At 36.0% G+C, this 24344-nt stretch overlaps 1 protein-coding gene across 21 annotated transcripts in view; it reads left to right on the top strand.

Annotated features, from left to right (window-relative positions):
* AKAP6 (A-kinase anchoring protein 6) overlaps nucleotides 1-24344 on the top strand; it is a 509527-nt gene that overhangs the window by 439394 nt on the left and 45789 nt on the right. For all 21 annotated transcript variants that reach the window (XM_070241797.1, XM_070241754.1, XM_023623662.2 and 18 more), the window contains one exon: nucleotides 21665-21880. In XM_070241797.1, coding sequence (XP_070097898.1) covers nucleotides 21665-21880 — 216 coding nt within the window. The remainder of the gene's footprint in view (nucleotides 1-21664; nucleotides 21881-24344) is intronic.

Here is a 24344-nt window from a genome sequence, read left to right on the forward strand (position 1 = left end):
TGTTATTTTCATTGCTAATAAAGTCAAACTAGGAAGAAACTGGGAGAACAGAATTGCAGAGGTGTTTCTGTGCTCTCTCCTTAGATGAGTGTAGGATTGCAGCATGATCTGGTCTGCCATGGTGTAGAGGTTTAAGCATGTGGCTTCAAGATGCCTGGGTTTGTCCTGGCTCTACCTGTTTCTGATCCATGATCTTCCTTAAAGCCCCAGGTTTCTCTTCTTAAAAATGGGGATAATAATAGAACTTACCTCATAGAGTGGTTATGAGTGTTAAATGAGATAATACATACAAAAGCTGCTTAAAATAGAGCCTGTCTAGTAAGAACTCAATGCATTTTAGCTATCAGCATTATAATTACTATAGCATAAACCTGTCTTTTTTTAAAAGCATTTATTTTTAATACAAAGAGGTAGATAGATAAAGTAAATAGATAAATAGTGAACAGATAAAGAAAATTCCGTGGGGTTTCAATTACTTCAGGTGAGTTGTATGATCTATAGGGACTGAACTATCTGTTAGTTGGATCATTGACGTATTACCATGTAGGTAAAACTGCAAGAGAATTGTTTTCCTCTCAAGACTAGAAAAAAGGAAGTGGTCAGTACACCTCCCAGTTTGCCCTTTGACCTGTGGAAAGGCAGCTCTTTTGGGGTGCAGAAAACCAGGTCCCACATTGTCAAAGGTGGGTCTCCACACTGGGTTACTCTGGAGCTTTGGGGCAAGGAGATGAAACAGTGACTTGAAGTCTCATTTTCTTTCCCGTTTTCTGTCTCCCTGACCTTCTTTCATAAACGTTCCTATTGTCTCTTCACCATATTTCTCCAGGTTATTGCTCTCCACGCACACACAATTACACCTTCATTTAAGGAGATGGAAAATTTCTTTCTTGAGTATTCGTATTTAATTGTCGGTCATCTTCTGTAACTGTACTATCACATCATTCTTTTGTAATTTGCCAATTAATAGTATTTATTGTGCACCCTCACTAGGTTCTGTTAGTTGGTAACATTATGCTCTAGAATTTTTAGCTGTATAATCTCAATAGATAATTTCTCTTCTCTTTGCCTAAAATTCTTTATTTGTCTATTTAGGTTTTTTCAATTGAAAGGATTCTCTTCAGCTCAAGCATTCTGTGATTCTCTAATAGCCATCCTTTTCCTTTGATAAATTTATTCAATTATAGATGCAATTTAATTCCTCTAAACAACACTTTTGGTTTGGCACAAAACTTCTGATATCTAGCCAATTCTGTATACCAGGCTTCATGCTTACTTCGTTGAAAGTGATGCTTCAGAAGGACAAAGGTATCCTTTGAACCAAAGTTGCAGAGTTACTGCCTTTGGCACCACGGTAGCCAGCATTCTCCTTCTGTTTCCTTTCTAACATTATAGTGTCTTTATAATTTGAATAGAGATGCTGGTCTAAAATGGAAAAGAAAAGGTCTCCCTAGTTATGAATTTCAGTCAGGATGGTGGCACAGATAACAGGAATATATTTTTTTTGGTTTATAAATTATCAAGACTTGGTTGATTTAAAAGTAGAAAGAAGTATACCAATAAACTGCTGGTACATTGATGACAAACAAATGTACAGATCTGTAAGAAATAGAAGACAGAAAATTCTTGGTTAAAATTAATGACCAGACTGAAGAGATGGAGAATTTGAATCTAACAGAACTAACCAGAGTAACTATAATCGGAGGCCTGGCCTTATTCTTTTCTCATCTCTTAGGTGCCTTGAAGTCCTTCACAGTGTATCAAAAGGCTTAATATATTCCTGCCTGTCCTTTTGTTAGCAATATTTTAGCATATTATTTTAGATGAATTTCTTATAAATTACATTCTAATTAAATCTGAAAGTCTGTTTCTTTTAATAAGAATATTAAGACCATTCACATTTATTTTCTTGATTAAGATCGCTGATCTTTATCATATTCAGTCAGTAAATATTTATCAGATACCTACCATGTGGCAGCTACTGGGCTGGATGTTAGGAATTCATGAAACTTACACTAGAGTCTTGTTTAAATATTCTGCTATAAAGCGTGTTGTTTTCTTCATTTTTACTTTAATGAATTGGAAGGATTTTTCCAAAAAATATTTCCAGTATTTTCAATATCAAGAATGTCAGCCTCTTGTTAATGCTACTTTTAAAATGAGAAATTGACTTGCTTTTTTCTGTATGCTCCACCCTATTTCTCTATTTTTGTTTATATAATCTTGGATTTAATTATTACCTAATATTTTATTTTACTGGTTACATTCTTTCTCATACTTCCAATAATTTTTGTTGTCTTCGTTGTAATTTTTAATTCAACAAAGATCTATCTCTGTACAATCTTCACTGATCTTAATTTGCTCCATCTTCAAAAGTGCCTGCCTCAGTGCCATGGATGCAATATCTTTGTGCATATTTTCGAGAAAAGGATTGAAATTTTCTAAGGTTTTCTTTTTTCTTGTACTAATTCTATTTCAAAAGCAGTCTATTAGTCTATTTCTTTGAGTCCTCACATTGGGCCCTCTTTTGAACTACACTGTCTGTGTTGGTTTTTCCCTGTTTGTTTATTCTTAAGGAGGGAGGTTTTGTTTTCAAGCACTGAGTGTTGAGATCGGTCCTATGAGAGATTCTATAGGTGTACAAATATTTCAGGCCCAGACAAAAAGGGAATGGAAAATTTAGATTTCCTTTAGTTTTACTAAAATTCAGGGATGAGAAAGTGTAGACTACATACATGGGATAGCAAATCGTCTATTGGTACTGAAGCATAGGGGTACTCGCGTGGCTAATGTCAGGTGAAATTGGAAACAATCCATGTTGAATGAAGTTTTCTCATTCATCAGGGGCATCGTCAGTGTCCCAGAGCAGGTGAGCGGGCTTGCAGAGCTGTGTCTGTCAGCCTTGAAGGAGAAAGCCTTATTTGGAGGTTGCTTTTCTGTAACTCAGGTGGTGTATGCTCGGGGCTTGAAATAGTGCGATTACAGTAGAGGAAGGAGGCTGGATTTAAGAAAGACCTCAGGGTTAGAGAGGACAGGATTTGGGAACTGCTTTGCCAGTAGGGCGAGGAAAATGGAGGAGGCCTTCTCAGGCCTCACTCCCACCAAGAGCCCTTCTCTCCCTGGAATGCTGTTGCCTCTGAAGCAGCTCACAGTGCCCCTGGAATGAGGAAGAGAATCTTCAGTGAAAGGCATTGAAAGTAATAGAATGTGTGTGAGGATGGAGCGTCTCTGGTACCTAAAAAGAGGAGCCAATTATTTTAGGAGTGTGGGTAGAAATATTTTTAATTTATTCAAGACCTGTCTCTTAGCAAACCCCTATGTTAAGTACTGTGCACTGGGGAGATGTGACAGTGGGCCCATAAGATTAGTAGCATATAGCCTAGGTGTGTAGTAGACTGTATCATCTAAGTTTGTGTAAGTACTGTAGGGGAGGAAGAAATTTCCCTCTATCCTTCTAGGTTCTTCTGGCTGGACTAAAAATTAGATTGACGTGATACAGATTAACAGAAAAAAAAATTTAATAATATGTATACATGGAAGAAACCCAGGAAAACCAAGTGACTCGCCAAAATGGCTGAAGCCCTCACCTTAAATACCATCCTCAGCTAAAGACAAAAGATTTTGGGGGTTGGGAGTGGAGAGAGTCAGAGACTTCAAAGAGCAGGAAAGCAGTTCACAGGTAAGTGAAAAGGAGCAAACCTTTGGAAAATACATGTTTAGCCCCACAGAAACAGAAGAACACAGAAGGGAGCCCAACAAACAGGCTTTTCTAGGTTCCTCTCTGTCTCCTGTCTAGGTCATATTATCCTAAGGTGATAGCTCCCTTCCTGAGACAGGTTTTTTTTCTTCTGAATTCTTTTAGGCAGTTAAGGGGGAGATAACAAGAAAAACTTTTTAAGTCTTTTGTTTCTTAAAAATAATCAGCCTAAAATAATCTTCATGTTAAAGAGACTCATTTTGAGATGGCAAATTTTGTTCCCCTTCAGTACACATTATGATGTTCGCACAATGACAAAATCACCTAACAGTGCATTTCTCAGAACATATCCCATTCGATAAATGATGCATGACTGTGGTATGTGCACGTATGGAGGCCTGGAGATAAGTGATTAAAGAAATTCCTGTGTTGTTTTGCATGCTTATTTAAATGTTATCAAGTATGTGTAGGCATGAGTCTATGTATCTTGTCAACAAACTAGAGTGTAAACTTTTTTTTAAGTTAAAATTTTATTTTTTAGAGCAGTTTTAGGTTCACAGCAAAATGGAGGGGGAGGCACAGAGATTTCCCATACACTCCCTGCCCCTACACAAGCATAACTCCCCCATTGCCAACATCCCCCACCAGAGTGGTACATTTTTTACAATTGATGAACCTACGTTGACACATAATAATCACCCAAAGTCCATAGTTTATATTACAGTTCACTCTTGGTGCTGTACATTTTATGAGTTTGAGCAAATGTAAAATGACGTATATCCACCATTATGGTATCATACCAAGTATTTTCACTGCCCTCAAAATCCTCTGTGCTCTGCCTGTTCATTCCTTACCCCACCACCTCCTACAACTCCTGGCAACCACTGATCTTTTAACTGCCATAGTTTTGCCTTTTCTAGAATGTTGTGTGGTTGGAATCATGTAGCATGTATCCTTTCAGATTGGCTTCTTTCTTTTAGTAACATGCATTTAAGATTCCTCCATGTCTTTTCATGGCTTGATAACTCATTTCTTTTTAGCACTGAATAATATTCCATTGTTTGGGTGTGCCATAATTTATCAATCTCTTCACCTACTAAGGACATCTTGGTTGCTTCCAAGTTTGGGCAATTATGAATAAAACTGCTATAAACATCCATGTGCATGTTCTACTGTGGACATAAGTTTTCAGCACCTGGGGAAATACAAAGGAGCATGATTGCTGGATAGTATGGTAAGAGTGTGCTTAGTTTTGTAGGAAACCACCAAACCATCTTCCAAAGAACCAGTACCATTTTGTATTCCACCAGCAGTGAGTGAGAGGTCCTGTTTCTTCATACATCACAAGCATTTTGTGCTGTCAGTGTTCCAAATTTTGGCCATTCTACTAGGTGTGTGGTAGTATTTCACTGGTGTTTTAAGAGTATAAACTTTTAAAAAGTAAGACCTATCCTGAAGTTGTATTTGTTTTGCATGCCCTTCACAGTACCATTGACAATGCCTTAGAGTCACTAGATACTCAAGAACTGCTTAGCTGGTTGTGTAATTTCATCATAAGATGGGACCTGAGATCATTTAGCTAGCCCGATCTTTTTATTCCAAAGAAAAGAAAGCCAAGTCTTTGATAAATTAAATGACTCACCCAGGACCATACAACCAGAGTCAGATGGCAGCTCACATCTCTTGAATCCTAATCCAGGCAATACTGAATCAATGATTTCATGTGAGTCATCATTGATGTCTTTGCAATTTTTACATCTCAAATTTTCCTCTACAAAAAAGAGATAAGACGATCTCAGTTGATGAATAGAAACAAAAAATGATCATCACAGGGGACATTGTGATTAATAGGAAATGTAGAATTGCTTATTAATACTATGAAGTACTATTTTAAACAGTATTAAAAATGTATGGGATGACAAATGAAGACCCCTCTGACATTGGAGCTCAGAGATTTACCATCTTGCCCGGCAATAGCTTCTCATTTCCAGGGGCTTTACTCTCAGGGGTTCAACTCTGTATATAGTTTGCTATCATTTTCAACCTTGTGTTTATGTTGCACCTCCATATGAGGAGCTTAAAGAGCTTTACAGACATTAGCTCATTAATCCTCCCAAAACCTCTCTAAGGTAGGGCAGAGGCATAAATCATTATTCCCATCTGGAAAAAAATAGCCTAACTTATCTCTCTTAATTTCAATGATGCTCTAAACTGTTGCTTAAATCCTAATTTATACCCTGTACCTTTAGAATATCACAATCTCTTCCCCAAGGATATTTTTCTCCTTTCTTTGAATTTAATGTCACGAAGATAAGTGTAGAAACAGATTGCCAGGGCTGGTGTTAGAAGCTCTTTTGAGAAGCACAGCATAGGTGGTAACCCATGTTCCTCCTTCCCCCCTCACTCTCTCCTCCTTTTCTCAAAATGGCCTTCTTCATTGCCCTTCAGTAATGACAGGAGAAATGACTTTTAGGAATTAGAGGGATGTTTCAAGACCCATTCACTCCTTTATCTGTGAGCCAAGACCACCAGCAAGAGAGACAATGGGTATCCATTCAACCATGCAGTCCTAACTCTCAATGAAACACTGGTGCAACAGACTTCAAAGCTTCACGAAAGCAACAATGGAAGTTAAATTTTCAACCTTGTGTGCTTTGCTCAGTCATGTGGTTCTCACTATAAAGATATTTGGAATTAGACTTGGAAGATGTTAGAACATGACCAAGACATGAGCAGAATCTGAGACCAAGCAAGGTTGGTTCATGCAAATGATTCCAACAACACACTTGTCCAGTTAAAGTAGTTGCCCACAGTTCAGGCCAGTGAAAAGGAAAATAAACAGAAATGATAAAGTCAAAATGAAATTAATATTCTATCACCCCGCGAAGTTCATCAGAGAATTTGAGTCAACTTACAATTGATTTGAAAGATATTCAAAGTTACATGATTTACATAGGATCATACACTAGTTATTATCAAACTAGAAGACTCTAAATTATGTTTTTTTCCCTCAATCCAAGTTGTTTCTCAAATGTTCAACTAAACACTTTATGTTCAGATGACTTATGTTCTGCCTTGCTGCCAAAATATGAGGTGGGATGAACAAGAAGACTACCCCTCAATGTATTCAGTCTTCTTTTAAGGAGCAGGCAGGAGAGAGACATGGTGGTTCTTCTCAGAAGAAAAAAAAAACATATTCCTCTAAAAGGAAAGTTAGCTTTTCTTTTTTTGAAGGGAGGGTGCGGAAGATTGGCCCTGAGCTAACATCTGTTGCCAATCTTCCTCTTTTTGCTTGAGGGAGATTGGCTCTGAGCTAATATCTGTGCCAATCTTCCTCTTTTTGCTTGAGGAAGATTTCCCTGAGCTAACATCTATGCCAATCATCCTCCATTTTATATGTGGGACACCACCACAGCATGGCTTGATGAGTAGTGTGTTGGTCCATGCCCAGGATTTGAAGCCTCAAACCCCAGGCTGCTGAAGTGGAGTGCATGAACTTAAACTAATATGCCCCCAGGCTGACCCCAGAAAGTTAGTTTTATTCAAGAAAATGCTCTCAAAAAATTCTCCTGGATCTCTGCTTTGTTTGAGCTATGGGAGTGTTTAAAAAAATGAAGTTCTTATTCCATTTCCTTTTCACAAGTTTCCGGAATATTGCTTTGAGCTAAATAATCATTATAGCAATTTACCAGTTGGCTAATATTTAGTCAATATCTCTCTCCTACTGAATATAATAGTTGAAGAGTATTTTGCTGTTAGATATTAGCTAAACTTCTAAACGACCCTGCAAGAGTGGTTAGTGTGACTGGGCGTCTAGGAATACTGAAAACTGGTGAAAAGGAGTTGAAGTGCCCTGGGCTTCCACCACAAAAGCAAAGGAAAGAGCTAAGAAGCAAACTCCCAGTGGTCTAACCTCACAGGAAAATGTCCTATTTATTTTAGATTCAATGAAAATAAAATCAGAAAGATGAAGTTTATAGAGCTATGTGTAACTCAGCATCTCCCAGGTCGGGGAGGAGTAAATGAATAAACAGAAGGATCTTTCTAATGTTGACTTTTTGTCTCTCGTATAATTTTCTTTCTTTTTAGTGGTGTTATTCTCCGTAGCCTAACTCTTTTCCTGCATTCTTGTTGTGTCCCTGGACTTGCTTAATTCATCTCTTTCCCATCTGTAGGATTCTAGAGTAACAGGAATACTTCCCTAAAATACTAATTCCTAGCTGCTATACTGCAAGTAACACTGTGAGCTTTGTGACAAGTTCCAGGCCTGGCTTTATAGGAAATAAAGAATAAGGTAGCCAGAGATAAGTCTGGAAAAATAGGATTTGATAAAGAAGAGGGGTGAAAAATAGCCAACTGTGTATGGGTAAGAGGGCTAGAAAAATACCATGTAGCAGAGTTGAGCAAGTCATGAAACTAATTAGTCCAATAACTTATTGTCTCCTGTGTGTTCCATATTATCCCTGGGCGTTCCTCTTGGGGCGTCCTTGCTCCTGTATTCTCTTGCTTTCCTTCTATTTCATTCTCCAGGTGTTGTCTTTATCATCCTTCTTTCATCGATTTAGCCTAATGGGTACCTTGTCATATAGAATTCTTTCCTTCCTTTCTTCAAGACTGTCCTGGATATTCCTTTGACCTGGCTAGTGAATATGCAAGATCCATTAAAAGCATAGATGAGTTCAGGTAGCTGGGATGGACTGATAATCTAGAGAAGAAAATCACCCTTATTCGTTCCCCAGAATTACTTTGAAATGATTCCCATGGAATCAATAAGAGATAAAAAGCACAGTGGGCATTGTAAATAAATTTCAAAATATAATAATGTAAAAATAAATGGCAATTAATGCCTTATCTGCTTATGAAAAGAGTGATTGTGGGATTTTAAGAAAAGGTATTTTGTAGGATAATGGTTAAGTTGCATTTATATCCAGCACTCTTTCTCCCTTATTACTAAAAGTTACCTTCCTATAATTGCAGACTGGTTTAGCATCTTAACAATAATGGACGTGTTTTTAAAAGATTATTGCCAAAAGTGCATTCTTTATTCCAGGGAGACTCTGTAATAGATACCAGCATTTTAGTAATGATACAAGCAATCTGTAAGCTATTACGGTTTTCTTTAGAGTAACTTAACCTTCATATTGTTTTGTATGTCTGGAATTTTAATAGTGTTTTTAATTTAGAAAAGGATGTATATAACATATTACTAATTACATGTGAGTACAAACTAAGCACATGACCACTGAGCTTGATTCTCAAAAACAAACATATTTAAAAGTACTTAACCTAGTGTATGGAAGGTCACAGGGAAATTAGAGAATGACACACGGGGATAACAACAGCTTTCATGGAATAACACAGTGAGGGGCTGCATTTTTAGAATGGTTATTATATTTTGGTCCACAGCTAAAAAATAGTTAAGAAGAATAGAAAGACTCCTTCTCACATGTAATTAATGTTTTTTTCGACAGATGAAGATACAAACAATTAAAACATAAATGTAAATTTTGTAAGAATGATTAGCTTTTCCCTTGATGACACCATTCATCCAAGAGCCTCCAAGAATTTATAGCATTAATTAATAGTCCTGGTGGCCCTTAATGATTCAACTTTGTTGGTGAGGATGCTAGATTGCAAGAAAAAGTAAGATCTTTTTCTAAGTCAAAGGTCAGGCTAACTAGGCCATAGAAGTCAAGGTGACTGGTCTTTGGACCTCACTTACCTGCTGCCTAGATGAACAGAGGGGAGATGATTTTTCTTAAAAATGAAAGTATTCACTGAAAATATTTGCTTTTAAATTGCTATAAAAAATCATTCAGTGTTAGAATCTAGACTTATATTGTCATGTATAATTTTGAAACTATTTTGGCACACATCTTAGACTCTCTTCAAGGAGCCGATAAAGATGTGCTTGGTGAACCAATTCAGGGGGCTTTAATGCTATTTTTAAAATCTAGCTTTTACATTATAGAAACCAGTTTGCTATTTTTGAAAGAAGTTATAATCTACTTAAAACTGTCATTCTGTGTTTCTGACTTGCAATTAGACGGTATTTCCAAAATGTCAGACCTAGATTCAGCTTCTACCATCACCATAATAAAATGTGACAGCCAAGATATTATATCAATACCTTTTCCATAATTAGCAATAAGGATCCTGCCAAGGGTTAACTAGAAAAGTTTCAAAAACGTTTTTCTACAAATGGTCCTGAAGACAGTATTATGCTTTTAAAATCTGCTAATGTAGCAAAGACTCTTGACAACCAGGAGACAAATCTATGAGCAAAACTGTTTGGAGAGAATAGTTTTGTAGTGTATGATGTATGTTATGTAAATGAGCTTATTAGGACTCTCATCTATTTTATTATTGGTGACCAATTTAATAGAGGCATTTAAAAAACAATATTTCTGCCTGACTCCTAGAAATGAAGAAGATACATTGATATAATTGAGAGCAAATGATTGCATGTCGTGCCATTTAATCATGTCATTTTTCAATCGCTATTTTTTGCACTTCGCTGCATGCTTATAGAATATTTAGCTTCAATATAGATTAAGTCCCAGGGTTTGCAACTGAGTCGAGCTCCTATCTTGGCTCACGTTGTCTTTGAAGTTTGGGATCAGTTAAAATATGCAGATGTCATTTGCCCATATTTTCTTTAAAATATGCAAGTCATCATTCATACCTTACTTGAGGTATTTTAATTTTTTTGTTGTTTTGAAGAATTACTCCTTTACAATTCCAGGATGGACATTCTTATTTGCAACATTTATATGCTAGGTATAGTGAAGGTAAGCACATAATTGGCTCAAGAATGGAGCTGTCAGTTCCAAAAGATCTGCTGACCCCTTGCTGGAAACTTCGATAGTCATTTGCCTGATGAGTGTTTCTTACTTTTGTTCAATCTCTTCTTCATTTTTTATATAATTTACAGTTTCTCAGAAAATAGATTATCTCCCACTGTCTGCTAGAATCTGAGGCCCTTGAGAGCGCAAAGTTTTGTCTGTTTTGTTCACTTGATTTGTCTCTAACACTCAGAACAGTGCCCACTATAATAGGTGTTCAATAAATATTTGTTCAATGAATGAATTAGTATTTTTTTCCATCTCTGCTATCATAACCACCCAGGGCTTAAGAATTGCATAGATAACTAATTCCTAACATATTTGCAGACTAGGAATGGGTATAAGATAGCCTCCTGAAAGGGGTACAGAAGAAGTTGTTGGCTCTCTTATCAACAATAATGTTATGGCTGTGGCCACTTCTAGTTAGAAGTCAGGGGCACAGATAGTCTGAAATGTAGAAATCTTATAAGCTTCTTCAGCTCTCTTATGAAAGGCAGTGTAACATGGTGTTTTTGTGAATTGCCTCTCGCTTCAGGTGGCATGGGTTAAAATCCTACCTTTGCTGTTTATTGGCTGTGTTATCTCTGGTCAATTACTTAACCTCTCTGTGTCTCTATTTCCTCATTTGTAAAATAAGTAGATGACAATAATGCATATCTCATAGTCCTTAATTAAATGAATTAATACATATAAATACCTAAAAATGCATCGTGCAAAGAAATATACACAAAGAAATGTTTGTTAGTATAAGAACTAAGAAAATACTAAGAATAGTGCTCTAGCAATTAATACGACTCGATTGTTGGTTATTATTTTGCATTCAAGTAAATCTTGATTAAATATTTGAAGAGAACATAACATTGTTTTTAGTTTGTATTGGTTCAGATATATATAGTCAACTGAGAATGATCTTTGGGAAAGTACACAAAGTAGATGGGATATATCAGTTCTCATTTTGGTACTGACACCAACGACACAATAAATTCCTGCAGTAATTAGACTTAACTAACATCCTTCAACTTCCACATTTTCTTCAACTCTTTTTCCAGAACCGTGCTTGTCTATGTATAGTTCTCTGTTTACGTTCTACGATATTTCTGGAAGTAGGACAGCTATATTAGAAAAGGCACTGCATTATTTTTATCATATAGAAGAATGTCTTATCTGTTGACTGAGATTTACAGATTTGCAGTTATGCCTCTATCCCAGGAAATTTTATAGCCATTAATTTAAAAAAATAAATAAAAGCTCTAAGTTTGCATTTGTATGTGTAAGTAATCTGTGTATCGACACGTGCTTGCAGAACCATGATTTCTGGATGAAATTAGTAATATAGGGTCTGTTGTCATGATACACCCTAAAGAAATCATAAATTCCCTGATTATATCATCCGTTATGTGGTTGATAATATATACCTGGCCTTATCAAGAGATTTAAAAAAAACTAACATCTTTATTGAGATGTAATTCACATACTATAAAATCTAACGCCAGGGGGCCGGCCCAGTGGGACAGTGGTTAAGTTCACACGTTCTGCTTCGGCGGCCCCGGGTTCGCCGGTTCCGATTCCAGGTGAGGACATGGCATCACTTGGCAAGCCATGCTGTGGTAGGCGTCCCACATATAAAGTAGAGGAAGATGGGCACGGATGTTTTCTCAGGGCCAGCCTTCCTCAACAAAAAGTGGAGGATTGGCAGCAGATTAGATGAGGGATAATCTTCCTGGAAAAAAAAAATCTAATGCCAGAATGTTTTTACCACCTCTAAAAGAAAATCGTTACCCATTAGCAGTCACTCCCTATTTCCACCTGGCAACCACTAATATGCTTTCTGTTTCTATGCATTTGCCTATTCTGGACATTTCATATAAATGGAATCATCCAATGTGTGACCTTTTGTGTCTGGCTTCTTTCATTTAGCATAATGTTTTCAAGGTTCATCCATGTTGTGGTATGTATCAGCACTTCATTCCTTTTTATTACCAAATAATATTCCATTATGTGGATGTACTGCATTTTTTATCCATTTGTCCACTGGTGGATGTTTGGGTTGTTTCCACTTTTTGGCTATTATGAATAATGAGGTTCTGAATATTTGTCTACAGGTTTTTGTGGGGTCGTATGTTTTCAATTTTCTTGGGCATATACCTAGGAGAGAAATTGCTGGATCATATGGTCATTCTACGTTTAACTTTTTGAGGAAGTGTCATACTGTTTTCCAAAGTGAGTACACCATTTTGCAATCCCACCAGCAATGTATGAGGGTTCCAGTTTCCCTACGTCCTCACCAATGTTGTTATTTCTGCCTTTTTTTATTTTAGCCATCCTAGTAGGGGTGAAGTGTTATCTAATTGTGGTTTAGATTCGCATTCCCCTGATGGATAATCATGGTGAACATCTTTTCATGTGTTTATTGGCCATTTGTATGTCTTCTTTGGAGAAATGTCTATTCGAATACTGTGCCCATTTTTAAAATAAAGTTACTTATCTTTGTATTGTTGGATTTTAAGAGTTCTTTATATAATCTGGATACAAGTCCTTTATCAGATATATGATTTTCAGATATTTCTTCCCATTCTGTGGTTTGTCTTTTTGCTTTTTTTATGGTGTCATTTGAAGAACAAAAGTTTTTAATTTTGATTAAATTGTCCAAAAGTTGCTTGTACTTTTGGTGTCATACTTAAGAAACCATTGCCTAAGAAGTCAAAAATCACTTCTACTTTTGGTATCATACCTAAAAACCCATTACCTAATCCCGAGTCATGAATATTACTCCTATGTTATCTCCTAAAATTTTTTAGTCGTAGCTCTTACATTTAGGTCCATGATGCATTTTGAGTTAGTTTTGTACATGGCGTGAGGTGGGAGTCCAATTCATTCTTTCACATGCAGGTATCCGGTTGTCCCAGCACCATTTGTTGAAAAGACTATTTTTTCCCAACTTACTTATACCAAGAGCTTTTTAATTCCATTTGTTTTGATTGATAAGCATTCAGTACTTAATCATTAATACCCCATGCTAAATCATAAAATAAGCCTTTTTATGACATAAGTTCGCTTTGATTTTATAAACATTATCTTGTCTTAATTATTATGGCATCAGAACGCTAAGTTGTATTTTATTTCTATACCTGACCTTGTTATTATATGTTGTATTTTATTTCTATACCTGAACTTGTTATTATATGATGTCCCCTTCTCAGAGAAGCTTTATGCACAATCCAGTCGAAAGTAACTTTCCTACCACTTTCTATCATATCAACCTTTTTTATTTTATAGCTCTTATCACTATCTAATATTTTCTAGTATATTTATTTATGTTTTATTTCCAGCCTCTCACCCCCTCCCCCCCACAAATTTGAATGTAAGTTCCATGAAAGCAGAAATCTTGTTCTCACTGTTGTATCCCCACCACTGGGAACAGCGCCTGGCACGTAAGAGGCACTCAATAAGTACTTGTGGATGGATGGATGGATGGATGGATAATTGAATTATGATTATTATCATATTCCACTTAAACTTCAATCCTGTTTTAAAATGTTACAAAAGTTGTGGTTTCTTGACCTTTTCTTATGTGAATCCCCCGACCGTAATGCCTGCCCTCCTTTCCTTCCACTTTTTTGATCTTCAGCAGCCGTCACAGCCTAGTTCTAGTCTCATGAATCTTAATCTATCTACTCCAGCTTGTAATGGTCTTTCTCATCCCCCAAGTCAGTGACCATAATTTAGCATGTGTATCAATTTCTCCTTACATTTGGATCATAGCCTCACTATTCACAAGGTACATTCACCTCTGTTACCTCGTTTAAAACCTACAACAACCTGATGGGTTAGGTCTTATTGAAAACTTTTGCCTTTCCTTGATTTCTCTCACTTTGAGGAGACAGAGTCTTCTCTTTACAGCTAGATTACAAGCGCTTAAGAATAGGTATCACATTTTATTAGGTGCCTCTTATCCACAATGATAATCCTAAAAACATTATCTTGTCTGTAATGAAAAGCATGGTGTTTGGTACGTAATTGACATCTAATAAATATTTATTGCTACAAAAAATATCATTCATGTGATCTTTGCCAACCTTGCCACAAAATAATTATCCCAAACTAAACAATCAAAAGCATCTTCTGGGGCTGGCCTGGTGGTATAGTAGTTACATTCGCATGTTCCACTCCAGTGGCCCAGGGTTTGCAGGTTTGGATCCCAGGCGCAGACCTACTGCTACTCATCAAGCCACACTGTGGCAGCATCTGATATAAAATAGAGGAAGATTGGCAACAGATGTTAGCTCAGAGCCAATCTTCCTCACACACACACACAAAAGCATCTTCTGAAGAATCATAGAGATACCAGTGTAGTCTCTCATTTTTCCCATGTGCTGTATGTTCTTATTAGACCATGGCTGTAGAGAGTAATAGTACCTACATCCGATACCTTGCACCTTCTAAATAATTGTCATGGGTTTGTTTTACTATGTAAGCTTTCTGAGAGCAAAGCTTCTATTTAATTTAGCACAATGCCTTTTGTGTTGAAGTCATTAATAACTAAATGACTTAGTTGATAAAAACAACAAAAGGGGTAAAATCCCCAAATATGGTATTCAAACAACCTAATATATCAGCATTCTTAATAATTATATTGAAAATTCTGGAAATCATCAAGCAAATACTGATACTATAAAGATATCATTGGTCAAAAAGATCTATTCATTGATTGATTTCTTTTCTTCAGTCATTTGATAACAATTAAAAAATAATTGATCACCAGTGGATATAGTCCCTAGGCTCTTGGCTGTGAGTGTGACTTTAGAATCAGAACTTGTAACTTCTATTTTATACTTCTAAAAAGAAATCTATTCAACTAGATTAATTCTCTTATCTGAAAAACTGAGTTCCTCTGTTTCCTGTAGACCAGTGTTCTGAAACTTTAGCATGCATTATGGTCAACTGTAAGTCTTGTAAAATCATGGCTCGTTGGGACCCACCTCAGAATTGCTGGTTTCAGAAGATGTGGAGTGGCACCAGAGAATTTGCATTTCCAACAACTTCTTAGGTTATGCTAATGCTGCTTGGCCCAAGGAACACACTCTGAGAACATTTGCTGTAGAAAATCTGGTCACAGGTAGCAGACTAAGAGAAGACAATTGCCCACCTCAGGAAATTAGAATGGTAAAATGCAGAAACTGTAAAACCAGAGAAAAATACGTGAAGAAGTGTCAGAAATCCTTGGGATAAGAAGATGGGGGCTATCCACTTGACACTATTTAAACCAGAGAAACGCATGTGTCTTTTTCCCTTTTCCCCTCCCTCTCTGTATGTTTCCTCACTCCAACTGGATTGAAGGCAGGTATATGAGATATGCAGATCGAACCTTCTTTTTTGTGCTTGCCACACAGAAGGCATATCCAATAGATATCGTTAAAAAATTGATCAATCTAGAAGATAAAGTCATGTTCGACTTTATAAATGGAATTTTTTCATAAATAGTGTTTTATTTGACAGATCACCTAAAGTCCCACCACTTTGTTCATATTGACCTACCTGATGATGTTACATTAGCCTGCTGAATAAAATTATATAAGAAATATGGAGACAAATGGCTTTGGAGTTTCTCAGCTAGATTTAATTGTTTCTCTCTGTTTTTAACATATACTTGGTTTGGATATTTGTTAAATACTGTTTTCATCCTCATCTCTCTTTTCTCTATTTGGTTCTTATATTACCTATTGTGCATTTTGGTTCTTGGTCTAATTGTAGTTCTTTTATTGTAAGCTTATTTGTATCCTTTTGAGATAGTAGATGACACTACTGTTTAATATCAAGAATATGGGTAAACAAGTAGATATAATCATTCTATGTAACATGTGTGCATATATACATATATTTAATATATAATGAAGAATAAAATATGAATATTGGAAATCTTACCTTCAATGGTGTTAAACTGAAGCCAATGTTAAGAATGATGTTATCACACATTTGGTTCAATAATATGAGTGGTTTAAACAATCAAAGAAGTCGACAGAGGAAGTCAGGAAAGAAGAAAGAAAAAACTCCAAATAAGCCAGAAACACTCCTTACATCACCATTGGTGAACTGAAAGTCAGATTGACAGTTTATAAGTGTAAAACAAAAACCTTCCGCCTGTTAACAACTCTCTTGAAATGTGCCCAAAAAGATGTGTTTAGAGGGTTGGAGATCTGATCATTGTAAAGGAAAAAAAGACTTAGAAATCTTGAGTTTTACTTTTCTACACTTCTCAATTTTTAGCAAATCTGTCTTTTTAGTAATATGAGGAAATTGAGTAGAAATGTAAAATAAGTAAGTAAAATAGGTCATTAGAAATTTAAAAGTAGCACACCAAACTGTATCCCAACACTTGGATTCTGAAGTGCTGCTAAGACAATGAGCTCCATATTAACAGAGGGAGCGCTGTAGGAAGAAATCGCCTAAAGATCACCAAATACTAAAGATAACTAAGTACAAAAACATCTGGAATCTTTTTCTTAAACATATTGATAATTAGTTGTTTTTCTGTCTTTTTAAATTTCCTTTCCCTCTTCTTGTCTTTAAACTTTTCTGGGAAGGCAGTATGACTACCATTGGGCACCAACGTGATCTCATTAGATATCAAGGAAAATGCTTCAAAACTGGCAATATTGAAAAGCATTCCAAATTTGTCTTGTTTTTAATATTTTAAATATATATATATATATTTATTGAGGTAACATTGGTTTAAAACATTATATAAGTTTCAGGTGTACATCATTATAGTTCAGTTCTGTATGGACTGCATCATGTTTACACCAAAAGTCTAGTTTCCATCCATCACCATACGAATGTCCCCCTTTACCTCTTTTGCCCTCCCTCCACCCTCCTTCCTCTCTGTACCCACCGAGCTTTTCTATGTATCTGTGTTTGTTGTTGTTGTTTTCTATCTTTCACATGTGAGTGAAATCATATGGTATTTGTCTTTCTTTGTCTGACATGTCATTTAGCATAATACCCTCAAGGTCCATCTATGTTGTGGCAAATGGCAAGATTTCATCTTTTTTTTTATGGCTGAAGAGTATTCCATTGTGTGCATATATATATATGTATATATATATACCTCCATTTGTCCCTTGATGGGCACTTAGGTTGTCTTGGCTGTTGTGAATAGTGCTGCAATGAACATAGGGGTGCATATATCTTTTTGAATTAGTGTTTTTATATCCTTTGGATAAACATCTAGAAGTGGAATAGCTGGATCATGTGGTAGTTCTATTCTTAGGTTTTGAGGAATCTCCATACTGTTTTCCATATGGCTGCACCAATTTATATGCTCAGCAGTGTATGAGGGCTCTCTTTCCTCCACATCCTCTCCAACACTTGTTATTTCTTATTTTTTTTAATAGCCATTCTGATGGGAGTGAGCTGAGATCTCTTTGTGGTCTTGATTTGCATTTCCCTAATAATTAGTGATATTGAACATCTTTTCATGTGCCTGTTGGCCATCATTTTATCTTCTTTGGAAAAATGTCTCTTCAAATTCTTTGCCCATTTGTAATCCAGTTGTTTGTTATTTTGTTGTTGAGTTGTATGAGTTCTTTATGTATTTTGGTTATTAACCCCTTATTGAATATGTGAACGTCTTCTCCCAATTGGTAGCTTGTCTTTTTGTTTTGTTGATGTTGTCCTTTGCTGTGCAAAAGCTGTTTAGTTTGATGTCGTCCCTTTGTTTATTTTTGCTTTTGCTTTTCTTGCCTGAGGAGACGTATCCAAAAAGATATTGCTAAGACCAATGTCAAAGAGTGTATTGCCTGTCTTTTCTTCTAGGAGTGTTATGGTTTTAGGTCTTACACCAAAGTCTTTAATTCATTTTGAGTTAATTTCAACAAAGGAGGCAAGAACATACAATGGAGAAAAGAAAGTCTCTTCAATAAATGATGTTTGGAAAACCGGACAACCACATGTAAAAGCATGAAAGTAGATGCCTCTCCTACACCAAACTTTTCTGCTCCTTTCTTCCTTTGTCTAGCTGCTTCAGTCTCTCTTCTCTCCAGCACACGAGGCACTCCCTCTGCCCCAGGCTGCTTGCTTATGGACCTTCTATACTTATAACCACAACCACTGAACTTGGACCATTTGGCTCACATAGTTTCCCTGAAGATTTCACTGACTCCTCCAATAGCAACTTCCATAAACTTCTGTTAGCATGTCCCTCTGTGCATTATTCTTGACATCATACTTATTTGTATAGTCCACCTCTAGTAGAGTCTCAGCTCCTTGAGAAAAGGAACAGTTTCTTGCTCCTTTTTGAAGCCTCCATGCCTGAAACAGTGCCTAGCAGGTGGAAGGTGCAATATACATTTGAGGAGGTTTAGAAGCAGGAATGAGTTGTCCTTATTTCTCTGCCTTACTTAGATTGCTTAACTTGGGTTTCTGTTTAAAAGTACTTTTCTCTGAAAATGTAAGCCAAAAATAGTCATGATAATCATTTGTTCCTATGTAGTTATATTTAACATTTATTTCTCAATGCATAGTTTATCATGGAAATAATGTAAACTACTGATTCTAAGAACATTGCCAGCAAATGCATTGATTTTATTTAGCATGTGTTTGCAATCAGAAATAAATATGTATATTTTAATGGTTGTCATGGAAACCCATTTATGTAGAAGAGTGTTATTTTATCAATTATATCTCCTAGATATAAAAAAAGTACTGAAAAATATGTTGGACATGTAAAAATCCAAACTTTCCCCTCCTTTTTTAAAGCAGTGTTATTTCCCCAGTGTGCATATAAGATAAATTATTAATCCAGAATGTAGACTAAGTTCTTTGGATATTTAAAGTGAAAAGAAAAATTGCAGAATTATGAAGAACTAAAAATCAGATATTGAGTGTCAACAGTTTTTAAAAATAGCTTTCACAATTTTCAAACCACCTAGACTAACTCACGTTAAGATATGTGATGGGGATCATCTAGATACTTAACTACTGGATGCAGTCTAGATATTTACAAAGTTATAGCCAACGACCTTTACAAAAATTTCCCCTTGCAACCTCACATGCCCTGTTTCAGAACCTTGAAAATGCCTGTGAGGTGAATGAAGCCCATTTGGGATACTTTGTAAGCTTTACCTAATGTGGCCGTGCTAACTCCAGGCGTACCTTTAATGCCATCCATGGCAAGTTTTCATTTGGCTGAGAAACACTGGGACTTTTTGTCGGCTTGAGGAACCAAGTTATTATTCTAGTTAACTTCAAGGAGAGTTTTGCAAGATCCAGTTTTATGGCATGGAAACATCTCTTTTGATTTTTCTGGGCCTTTACTTTTAACAAATTAACAACAAAACAAAAACAAAAACCCTCAGTATTCATATTCATAGAACTCATTTGAACTAGTTTCAGTTGGTTATATTGTTATCTTGAAGTGTTTAATATTGGGCCAACATTGGCAGGTATTAAGTGGGCTTGATAGTTTGACTTGTCCAACAGATGTTCTAGAGCGAGAGAAAATGGAAGGGGGTGTGTGTATGTGCGTGAGTGTGTGTGTGTGTGTGTGTCAGAGAGAGAGAGAGGCAGACAGAGAATGCATGTGGAGGTGGGGCAGTTAGCAGGATTGGAGAAAGAGATGGAAACAATGCCTGTGGCTTTAGTAGCCCCTCAGGTTTTATTTTTGAATGTTTAGAGGTTTCTCCTCATTCAGCCTTGCACTAAGGAATGGTATCAGTAAAGAAATTTGTCAGATCTTGTGGCTATACCAGTTGTTATATAGGAAAATAGTAAGGAACCCTAGGAAAATAAATAAGGATTAGTTCAGGAAACATAGCGAAAAATGCTGCACTGGTATAAATTGAATAATAAAATTCCTAGTCATATTTTGCCATAAATAGAGGTTTGGGAATTTGTCATTCACTTTATTTAAAATTCAGAAATATTAAAGGTGCAGGGTTCTCTCATTACAGAAATAATAGAATTCCAGCTATTACAGAGTTAGGGTCATTTAAATGGCTCTGGCATGTATTATATCAGTAAGTGGAACATCTGTATGAAATGTCCACCTGCTGGTCTACTACCCCTACACGCACATTTCAATGAACCACACTTAATCATTTTAAGACTTCTTCTAATGAAGCTTTATCTAGATTAACATTTTAAGCACAAATACTTTTAGGCATTAAAACTCCCGTACTAAATGAAATTGCATTGTCTTGTTTACCCTTGTTGATTAATAGGCAATCTGTTAACTGTTAGAATAGTCCAATTGTGGCAGTAGAAGGAGATTAGTAATTCAGTGATGTTTGTGGATATAATCATCATTTCTCCTGAAGGCTGTGAATTAGAATATCACTTACACACTATCCGTAGGCAAGGAAAAGATATAATATTTTTAGACATGTGTACCCACTATTTTGCTTGAATTGTTCAGCTTAGGGTCACTGCAGCAAAACAAATGCTTCTGGGGGCAAAATGCTATTTTGATGCATGCATATCCTTCTTAAATAGTGTGAATGTCTATTAAAGGAAACACAACCAACAAATAGCGGAGTAATAATCCAGTATCCTAATTTCTGTTTTCAGAACATTATTGCTTTGTTAATCAAGCTTCTAAAGAGAAATGTTGCTTCTCGTTTTTTTCCAAAGGATAGATGTTATATATCAAACTTCTTTGCAATCTTATTTAACTTATTCCCAGGCAGCAGAAAACTAAACTTTTGGCTCCAAAGAATCTGGAAGTAAATTTGGAAAAATTCCATTTCCTTTTGGAGGACTTTTCTATCTTTTGTGTTTCTTGGGATCTTGAATCAAAGTATGTCAACGTGTTTGGCCTTCACATGACCTAAATGATTTATTCATTAAGTTACAAATTGTTAAGCACCGAGGTGTCAATGTGGGACCCAATGTTTTAAATGGAGAAATCAGTGCAAAAGGGAAGAAGGATAGGATGCAGCTACATTCTTTGGCGATAGTTGGGTATCTATATGAGGCCTCCAATCTAAAGGCGACTCTAGAACCCTTCTTGTCTGATTTTTCATAGCTGAGCATATCGCTACAGTTTGAAATTATGGTGGAAGAGGGAGTTTCATGTTTTAGGGAACTCTGACTGAGAAACACTCATGAGTTGGTTCTCTCTGTGTTGCAGTCCCTCTGTTGTGAAATCAAGCAGCGACGTCGCGGAGTGGCCTCCATCCTGCGATTATGCCAGCATCTTCTGGATGACCGGGAGACCTGCAATCTGAACGCAGACCACCAGCCCATGCAGCTGATCATTGTAAATCTTGAAAGAAGGTGGGAAGCCATCGTCATGCAAGCCGTCCAGTGGCAAACAAGGCTACAAAAGAAGATGGGAAAGGAGTCTGTGAGTGTTTTTCTTTTTTAAAACATAATAGTCTCTCATTTTTGTCAGAAAAAATTTCTTTCAGGCCTTGAAAAATATGTTCATCTTACAAGTGGGGTTGCTAACTAAAGGGATGAAGCTTTCTCCAACCACTAAATAAAACTCCATTTGTCATAACATGGAGATTTATTTGCCTACTAATAAGATGCATTTTAGTGTATCTCATTATCTTTTTAAAAAATCACAGGGAGATTTTCTTAAATTTACCAAATTAAGCCATTAATTCTTTTAGTCATTCCTTCACCAATGATATTCATTAATCATACAATAGCCCGTGAAGATTTTGCTAAAAGGTCGCTTACCACTCTCAGAGCATATGGAGGAATGTGTATGCTCTGCAGATAAGGCAATGAAATAAAATGTACTGTTTACCTTCTTGTTCAATATGAGTTAACACTGTTTATTTGTACAATAATCTCCATTGTTCCTTCTTGGAGCTTCTTCTGATAGAGTTGTTTTGCTGATAACTATTGAGTTTCCTCTTAGAGTTTAAATGCAATGTTCAAGGTAGGGCTCTAGATCCCTTGTAAGGATTTTCCAAATTGATTGTAAATTCAAGCTGTTGCTAAGATGAAGGAAATATATGTGACTAGAGTTGTTTTATTAAAATATAGAATATGCATTTGTTTAGAAAACCTTGATATCCTTAAGGGAAAGGATTTATTGATAAAAAGATTGCATTCCCCAAATGACCTTGAAGACAATGGCTATTAGTTGAAGGCTTAATTCTCATGCTTAACTTACATAAATGAAATACAAACATATGTATATACATTCATAGAGTGGAAAGTTTTTCTTCTATGTTTATATTATCAGTTATATGTCATCAGAAAATTCAGGATTCAAAATGGAAAAATCAAATTTAATAATCTTGCAACTGAAAAACAGACTTCTCCTGTGAATTCCAGTTGTAACAAAGCCTTAATATTTGCTATCTGATGTGTTTGGCATTGGGGACTGCGAGCAGAAGGGACAATGAATCAATAAGCCTTCTCGCTCTTTTTGCATCTGTAGCTATGTTGAGTCTGGGGAGTGATTTTTATCCTCAGCAGTTCCGTTTAATTGTTTTGAGCTGAAGTTGTTAAATTTCTTAAGACTTCCAAATTATTATGAGTAATCAGAGTCTATATAATTGGATGTCTTTTCTTGAAATAACCTGTTTGTTGTGAAGCTGTTTAGCTAGAGAGTTTTTTTGTTTGTCTATTTTTTTGACTGTTTGGAAGGGCAGAGGAGGTTATAGTTTATTCCTATTTTGAAGCCTCGAAGCATGGTAGTGGCCATAATAAAACTTACACATAAACCAACTGCATCTGGAGAAGCTCTGACGTTTTGGAAGTGTTCAATCTGCTTTGGAGGAGACAAAAAGAGTTTCCTTGGGGATTTATTTGAAATCATATGATCAGGGATGCTGGACTAGATCTCTGCAGACTAAATGTAGACATTTTTATCCTACTTCTGGGGTAAAGGTAAGCCTTAGCTTTGAAGCCTTGACTGCTTCTTAGAGGTTCAAGCTACTATACAGAGGTAGATAAAAATTGCAGATGGAGAAAAGTCTCTCCTCTTTGGCTGCCGAAGGTATAGCTTGTTTGGAATGATGAAGGTAGCAGATAGGGTCCTCTGTGCTAAACAAGGATAAAAATCACTGTTGAGAAAGGGATAGAAGAGTAGAGAGTGGCACTAATCAAATAATAGAGAAAAAAAGACACAGGATCTACAGAATAAGAAGAGAGAGTTTTAGCGGACTTCTTTTTCAGAAAAAAGAATGCATGCACTGCATGTCAGAAGACAGTGGAGAAACGTCTTTAAAGTGTTGGAAGAAAATAACCTAACCCAGAATTCTATTCGCAGAGAAAATATTATTCAAAAAGGCAAACAAAAATAGTTTTTAGACATAAAAGCTGAAAAAAATCATCACCAGCAGAACGATGCCATAAGAAATGTTAAGCAAAATCCTTCAGGCAAAAGGAAAATGATATCAGATGGAAACCTGAATCTGCACAAAGAAATGAAAAGCACTGGAAATGGTTACTATGTGGGTTAATATAAAATATTTTTTGTATTATTTAAAACTGTTTAAATGATGACAGATTGTTTAAAGCAAGATAATAACAATGTATTGTGGAATTTATAACACATGTAGAAGTAAAATACATGACAACATTATCACAAAGGCCAGGAAATGGAACTTAACTGTTGTATGGTTCTTATGCTATATGTGGTGGTATAGTATCACTTAAAGATAGACCATGATAGGATAAAATGTATCCTATAACTCTTTCAAAACAAAAGAAGCTATAACTAATAGGCCAACAAAGGAAAAGAAATGAAATTATTTAAAACAACCACACACAATGGAGAAAAGAAATGAGAATAAAGTACAGATGTAATAAATAGAAAACAAACAAGATAGAAGATTAAACAAGAT

This window comes from Equus caballus, chromosome 1 (assembly GCF_041296265.1).
Source record: "Equus caballus isolate H_3958 breed thoroughbred chromosome 1, TB-T2T, whole genome shotgun sequence".
In the NCBI taxonomy this organism is placed as follows: Eukaryota; Metazoa; Chordata; class Mammalia; order Perissodactyla; family Equidae; genus Equus; species Equus caballus.